Raw genomic sequence first — 8,132 nt, 5'->3', positions numbered from 1 at the left:
CTTCCCGGAGGATTTGTCAGCGTCAAAGGGAGAGGGTGCATGAATTTGTTAGGTTTCGAAAAAGTATCTGTAAGCTTTAAATCATTCTGAGCAAAACACGGATGCTCAGTGAATACAGTCCTGACAGGGAACATTTACTGTATTGCAAAGTGTGAAATGGCGGTATATGTGTAGCTCTGTGATGATAAGTGATGACTCACTGATAAGTGGCCAGGTCAATACAAATCTAACAAATGCTGACAAGTGTCACTTCCATTTTCATTCAAGGATGAGATAAATTCGAGGTTGCCAAACAGTGTCTGGTTCTAACCCGTTAACATTATTTGAAGCTAACACTTGCAGGAAAACCATAATTTACAAACGAATTCAATGTATCGCTTATATAATGTTTATTACTGCCTTCTCGGTGCCCCCGTGGCGTGCTCCTCCCCCTTAAAGTCGCAGGTGACGTTACCTGCTGAGTTACCTGTTGCTCAGTTGTCCGGACTGCCTGTCTCGCTCGGAATTATCTACTAGTTTGAGAATTTCCAGCAACCGTTAAGATGCATTCATTAAAAGCAGTCTACTCTTAGGAGGAAACCACAAACACCAGCGTCCCCTTGACTACAAAGAAAATATACGATCAACGAAAACACTCAACCATTCGAAGACCAAAGTTCAAAATAGATATTGCTACTGTATGATACGTATCGGCATACATGGCAACCTATCGCGTCTGATTGGCTAATCTACTAGAGTTGGATCAAAAGATACACGATCGAAAAGTGTGTAAGACTATAGAGACCGCGTTTGGATTCTGTGGTGGGTAAGAACGCCTTACTTTTCTTGTTATTAAAAACCTGATGGTGGTCGAATAGTGTTAATTTGCTGGATGGTTCTACTGACGGCAGGTAGTGTATACGCTTCCTAATAGGCTACATTCCGTTCTTGAGTACCTACAGTAAAAATTAATTATGGCACAAATATGGCACGATTGCAATTGCATATCGATTGAATGGTTTAAATAGTTACTGAAACGGCAATGGCGATCCATTCGCTAAGAATCCTACATGAATTAAACAATTTAGTTTTCAGTTTCCCATAGATCTGTACGTAATCAGTAAATCAAGCGTGGTACATGCACATCACTAAAAGGTAGCCTACATGCCATTAAAAGAACGTCACAGACCTATACTGAATAAATGTCTGGGATCACAAAGTGACCAGTTTCTGTCCAAAAAAAATGTCTCTGTTTGTCATTTTCTAGTCCCAAGTGCTTACATCAGCTAATTGCTCCGCTGACAAAGCATCTATTCATGGTACATAGTTTTAGTTGCGAATACTGGAACTGAATTCAAGGGGGCTCTACTTAAGATTCAAGCCTGCAAATACTACTGGTGGCAGTTTATGATCCCCTGAAAACCATTTCAACATTAAAAGTCTTTTAAATTAAGTTCATTTTCAGGAGATGAAATATTAGCCATATTATCTTCGTTAATCTGAATCAATAAACCTGCAGCCCCTCACAATACTGTAGAGCTGTGGTCTCTACCTTTTTCAGTGGGCCGGTCAAAGTTTATTTCAGATGCACGTCCGGGTTTAAGTAAATTGATGGTTGATATCTCGGATTATAAAACGATTACACGTCCCAGCTAACGCAACATTTTCACTGTGTTAAAGGTTGTGAAGATACAATTTAATTACAAATGAGTTTGATTTAATTTGATGAGCTAACTAAGATACTGCCGTATGGTCAGGCCTGGCCAAACTATCGGCCATGCTTGATGCGAAATAAAGTGCCACAGCATCACAGCATTAGCGATTTAAGCTTGGCTCATTATCCAAAATATAATTACCCTATATGTTGCGTTCAAACATATGTGAAAACTATACTTTTATTTCAAAACATTTACTGTCATGTTCCAATGTTTTTTTTTATTATTATTAAAGGAAACCTCTGGCATTCAGATAATTCTTACTTAATTGACTAATTTAAGTTTTTTAATTGCTTTATGATAGCAGTTCTACAAATTTGTAACTGAAATTTATAAAGTAGGCCTTTACTGGCAATAAATAATGTGTTAATACAAATCTAAAATATGTACTTTAATCACTATCACTCTGCATTCAGGGCAAGGCCCATAATTAAAAAAAAAAGTTTTCTTAAATTTGTTTTATGATAGCTGATTCATATCGATGCATATCAATATTCTTATACTTATTATAGTGTGTATATCCGACTGTGTTAGGGGCCGTAGAATGTAATTTGATTCTGTTATTTGTTGTGTCAGAGTCATTTTTCGTTTTCCACATATGTTCTGTGTCAGAACAATGCATTATCAGATGCTTATCACTGATGCATTATCAGATGCATAACACGTGGTATGAACTTGACTGATTTTGATAAGTGGTCGGCGAAACAGAAATGTTAAGTGTAGTTATGTGACTCTTGTTTTGCTGACTCAAAAATGGAAAAATATGACACTGAGAAAGAGTCCTCTGTTATCAGGACCCTTCCTTGTACCTTGAAATGCTTTAGGACGCTGTTATACAATTTGCTGGCACTCTCATTGGTGCATGTTGAAGGGTGTCTTACATCATTGCCCGGAGAGCGTCCTGGTAGTCTATTGGGTTCTGGAGAAAAACAGTTACTGCTGTTTTTGTGGCAGTTGTAGTAACAGGAACAGCAGTTGAAGCACTAGCATTATAATGGTAGGAGGAGTTTTAGTTTTCCTTTAAATTAAAGTGAAAAACCCAATTAACTCTCCTATTATGTTTGGGGTCAATCTGACCCCATTCAGCATTTGACATCTCTTAAAAACCAGTTAACCCTTTTTCATATTGATACTGTATGATTTTTTTTTATTTAATAGTAAAAATGCAATAACAAAACAATAAAAGCCTGTACCAACTTTGCATATAGATGTGTTGTACTTGTTCTGCTGTGCGCTGTCCCCAAATCAAACTCTAGAATCTAGGCTACAATGTCTGTCATTTCTTCAATTAAAGAGATAAATTGGCAAGAGGCACATGTTTTTATATACAGTATGAATATAAGGCACAATTCCTTACACCAACTTCAGTGGTGACCCCATGTCTCAGCTGTCTCACCGTGTTATCTTACAGGTATTTCTGTTACCAACCGTTCTGTACCTATGTTGTTTTAATGAATAAGGTAACATAATATTATCATTTAATATATAATATCGTTGCAAAAGCTGTGCAGGGTTTGCCCTCTGTCCTCGGTGTTGGAAAAGGTTTAATGACCTGGGGACTATGACACTCGCTGTAGGGAGTGTTATCACAGTCCATCAGTGGCTCCTCGGCCTTCAGTGGCTCACTCACCAGTGGTGTCCTGTCACTCAATCCTGCACAGTGCAGGTGTTGGTGACAAATTGCTTGGTCGTGTCATACTCACGGTGGTGTAGAAATAGTCGTCAGGCGCACGTGTATTTCAGCATTTATTGCCAGTCCCCGGAGAAATATGAATAGCTTGGCCTTATTGTGGTAATATGGAGCACCCAGCACAGACAGAACACCTAGCTCTTTGTAAACAACCTCAGGACATACACAGTCACAGTACTGTCTGAGTTCATGCATAGTACTGTTGCTCCAGGGAGGACTGTGCCCTGCCTAGTCTAATCAACTGTAAGTGGCCTTGGAATGAAAGCGTCAGCCGAATAAAGGTAATGTAAATGTAATGTAACTACAGTTGGACTTGCCGTGGAGATGGGGAAGATCGTGATGTCAAATCATCATCTCTGAACACATACTGCGGCATATCCCTATCAATGTCAGATGTTCCTTTATGAGTATGTACCTTGGTCACTTTATCAGGATCACATTCGGGTGCATGCGTGTGTTTGCTCGCTCTGTGTGGGGCTTCAGTTTATTGCATGTGTAAATACAGTACCTGTTACACATGCACGTATTACGGTAAAATCTCAATGATGGGAAAGTGGAATAGCCGCAGGTGGGGTCAGGTTAGGTCTAACCAGTATCCTCCTTGACTACAGTTACCGTCTGCTGATGTCATAGACAGGCCTATCGATGACATGAGCAGTGTGTGTAAATGGTTGCTAATGTGCTAGCCGACTAAAGACTCAGAAACATGGCTGCGGTTGAATTGGTTTCACTTCAGTCGATTGATATTAATGCATTTTGTGGAGCGGCATACAGTGATGCAGTGGATAGCGTTGTCACCTCACAGCTAGAAGGTGCTGGGTTCTTGTGGAGTTAGCATGTTTTCCCATCTATCCACGTTCCTCCTTGTGCGCTGGTTTCCTCCCACAGTCCAAAGACAGGCAGGTTAAGCTAATTGGAAAGCCTGTAGTCCTTCCTCTTGCCCAGTGCATGTTGGGATATGCAACAGCCCTGCATTTAAGCTAAAGCAAATATAGCATGTCTGCATATTTGTGTTTGTTTAAAACATTGTTTGTAACATGGAGAGCAAACAAGGAGAAGAGAGATAGATTAAATTTCATCACAGAACTGTCATTTTCTCAATAGGCTGTTACACCTGCATTGCTCTCCACCTGTTCTGCCTCAAAGCTGGGCCTGTTGATATTGACATTGTTTATTTAAACTTTATAACATTTTACATTACCTTTACTTCAAAAGGAACTTTGGCAAAATAAATGGGAAATAAATGGGTCAATTGCCGCATGCTAGAACACATAAATGTGCTATGACCGGAGCAGCTAATCCTTATTTCACAGATCCGGAAAGTTCTGTGGGCTAGGGATTTAAACCTGAGGATTTTGTTTTTCCTCCTTTGGTTTAACCTCTGCCGGGACTTGTGTTAAAGAGGAAAGATGCTTGATATCGGTAGGATAGGTGCAGTTTAAACTCTGCCGGGACTTGTGTTAAAGAGGAAAGATGCTTGATATTGATAGGATAGGTGCAGTTTAAACTCTGCCGGGACTTCTGTTAAAGAGGAAAGATGGTTGATATCGGTAGGATAGGTGCAGTTTAAACTCTGCCGGGACTTGTGTTAAAGAGGAAAGATGGTTGATTTCGGTAGGGTAGGTGAGGCAGTGAGGTCATTCCCTGCTGTAATATTTGCCATGAGATCATGTGACCAGCGTCTCCTGGGTTCCTTTGGCCTCATGTGACACAGAATATGGGAGCGAGCTTCTCACAGTGTCATGCTCCGGTGACCTGGCAGGCATGAGACCGATGATGGTTTGTATGGCAGCGCTTTGTCTGTCCCTGTTAGTGTGCGGATGTGTGCCATGTACCGTAAGAACTGGAGTCTGGCTTTGCTACCCGTGACTGAAGAAAAACGGACCAAATTATATTCTTCAGAATGGGTCATTCCGTGAAAAATCGATGAGAGGTGTTTTTGCTCAAAGTTTGTGTAAATGTTCTTTACATATTCAATAGGGAACATGCAAAAAAATTGAGCCTCATTGGATATGCCGTTCAGGAGATATTGGCTCTTTAAATAAGGGAGGAGGGTAGTGATTTTTGCGATTTTGGAGCCTCATATCTTTAGCATTAAAGCAGGGAAAACTCTGAAGATTTGTATATGTACATGAACGCACGCGCGCACACGCACGTGCGCACACACACATACAACACACACACTGCACAGTCGATTATGGCAGCACAGAAAGATTGTGTGTTCCCTATTGGCCAGCGGAGGCAGTATTGGGTGATACAATGGTAGACAGAAGTCTCCCTGAGTGCTATTGGCCAATTACGTGTGTCCTTTTGCAAACCCCTGAAAACCTTGTGGGAAAGGGAGAAAGACAAGTCCACTGCTGTTTCAGCAAGTTGGAAGTCTGAGAAACTAGTGATGGGCTGACAGATGTAGAATTATTTAATGTGACATCGGGCTGGGGGTGGCCACTGGTCACGGGGTGGACAGACAAGCCGAAATCAAAAGAATGGATGATTGGCTTACTGCCTTTTATGAACAAAAATAACACAAACAGTATTTTAAATCAAAGGCCAATCTGGCAACCCAAATGCATCACTACTGTAAATTAAATCAACAAGAGAACCAATAATGCCCTCACAAAACTCTTACAGCCCCCATGACCACACAAACAACTAGCCCAAGTGTCTCTTCTTCCCTGGCCTGAAAACCAGACCTCTTTTATAGCCCAATAACGCAGTAATGGACCACAGCTACAGTGATAACAATCAATCACAGCTGTGGCCATACCTGTCTGAAGGGCCGGTGCTGCCACCTGGTGGACAGCACCTTAATATTCCCATCTGCGTGCCACGTGAAGGAAAGGGTCGTGGAGGTATTGAGGGAGGACGGGAGGCTCAAAAATAGGGAGGGTATATGAAGAAGAAGGAAGATGAGGAATTGTGGATTCTTCACAGTGGGTCTATTTGTGAGGTGCAATGAAGGCTCTGTGATGGTGTGTATAACACATATACCGTCTTTGTTTCTGACGGGTGGATGTTACAAACCATTTATCTAACTCGTATACCTTTTGTTTCTGATGGGTGGATGTTACAAACCATTTATCTAACTCGTATACCTTTTGTTTCTGACAGGTGGATGTTATAAACCATGAATCTCATGGGATCCCCAAAGAGGGAGACAAAGTGAGTGCCCCCCCCCCCCCTCTCCCTCTCTCTCAGCCTCTATGTCTCTCTCTCTTTCTCTCTCTCTGCATCTATGTCTCTCTCTCTCTCTCTCTCTCTCTGCCTCTGTCTCTCTCTCTCTCTCTCTCTCTCATACTCTCACACACACGCATATGCACACACATGGACATATAAAGACACAGACACAAACACACATCCCAGTGGAGTGGTACACTCACACTCACACACACACACACACACACACGCATGCACACACACACACCCACACACACGCACACACACACACACACACACACACACACCTACGCGCTCCCCGGGCGTGGTGCAGTGCCGTGTGGCACGGTGTGTTTTCGGGACGACAGAGCCGCTCTGTTGGGGAATGTTTGCTTTGCCTGGCCCTCTGACAGCATCCCGCCCTCCCTCAGCTGTCTCTCTCTCCCTCTCGCCCTCCCTCTCTCCCTCTCTCCCTCTCTCTCCCTCTCTCCCTCCCTCTCTCTCTCTCGCCCTCTCGCCCCGTGTCACACCGCCGTGCGCGTAGCGTAACGCAGAGCGGGAGAGCGACGGGGAAAGATGAAGGGCCGGCAGCGTAACCCTGCCTCTTCTTCCTCTGCTTACAGTGGGGTGGCCCGCTCCGACAGCAAGCTGAGCGCCAAGGCCCTGTACGGTAAGCTGAGCGCCTGTGCGTCTGCGTCTGCGTCTGCGTCTGCGTCTGCGTGCACGAGGGAGAGCGAGGGAGAGCGAGGAGGGAGAGAAAGTGACACTTGGAGGGTGTGTGTGTCAGTGTGAGCCTGTTTGGGTCGCTGTGTGAAAGTTTACATACTGGTGTACATGCTCGTATATGTATGTCCTATGTGCTCTGTCTTACTGTAGGACTAATGTGTGTGGGTTACGTGTTATATACTGTGTAATGTACAGTACTGATTGAATGTAAGATGTTAGAGGGAATGAAAGTTGAGGTAGACGTGTCACCTGTTCACCTATCATTAGCACAATTGTGAAGAATCAAAAGCAATTGCCGATTTGCAAATCAAATGAACGTGCCCGGAAATCCAGCCCTCTCGGTGTTATGACTATCAAGATGGGCTGAGCTGTTACAACAACCCGATAAGGAGGGACAAAGGTTCCCCAGGGGACCCGGTGACAAATTTACATTTTCTCTGTCTGTCTCTGTCCCTCTACCCTCTCTATCTCTGTGAGTTCAGTCTTCTTCTCTCTTACTCTCGCTAATATTGCATTCACTTTAGGGGAAGTCGCTGTTTATCTCTCTTTCTTTCTGTCTCTCTCTCTCAAGGCCGGTTTATAGTCCAGTGACAGCGTGTCGCTCGACTGAAACCGCAGAACGTTCAAGAACATTCTATTGTGTAGAATGACTATGGTTTTAATTGTTGTTTGCAAAAAGTATATACACATCCAAGTGACAGTTGACACTCCGAGGACAATGGAGGAATCGGCAGTTTGACGACATGACACTCTGTCACTGGACTATGAACTGACCTTCACACGCACACACACACACCATTTAAGTATCACGTTGGTTGCTGGGTTTCTGTTCATATTTGTGTAGGTTGTGAGTGTTTCAGACCTGT

The 8,132-nt window shown here is 43.1% G+C and overlaps 1 protein-coding gene across 2 annotated transcripts in view; it reads left to right on the top strand.

Annotated features, from left to right (window-relative positions):
- Window positions 1–610: 610 nt before the first annotated feature.
- Window positions 611–8,132, top strand: part of LOC133131479 (epidermal growth factor receptor kinase substrate 8-like protein 2) — a 49,531-nt gene continuing 42,009 nt past the window's right edge. Inside the window, exons 1-3 of one of the 2 annotated variants that reach the window (XM_061246854.1) lie at window positions 611–805; window positions 6,496–6,546; window positions 7,164–7,210. In XM_061246854.1, the coding sequence (XP_061102838.1) occupies window positions 6,512–6,546; window positions 7,164–7,210 (82 nt within the window). In that variant the 5' untranslated portion in view covers window positions 611–805; window positions 6,496–6,511. Of the gene's footprint in view, window positions 806–6,495; window positions 6,547–7,078; window positions 7,211–8,132 lie in introns of those variants that run through there. The other variant, XM_061246853.1, reaches the window with a different exon arrangement.

This window comes from Conger conger, chromosome 6 (assembly GCF_963514075.1).
Source record: "Conger conger chromosome 6, fConCon1.1, whole genome shotgun sequence".
Lineage (NCBI taxonomy): Eukaryota > Metazoa > Chordata > Actinopteri > Anguilliformes > Congridae > Conger > Conger conger.
This window is presented reverse-complemented; position numbering and strand designations above follow the sequence as displayed.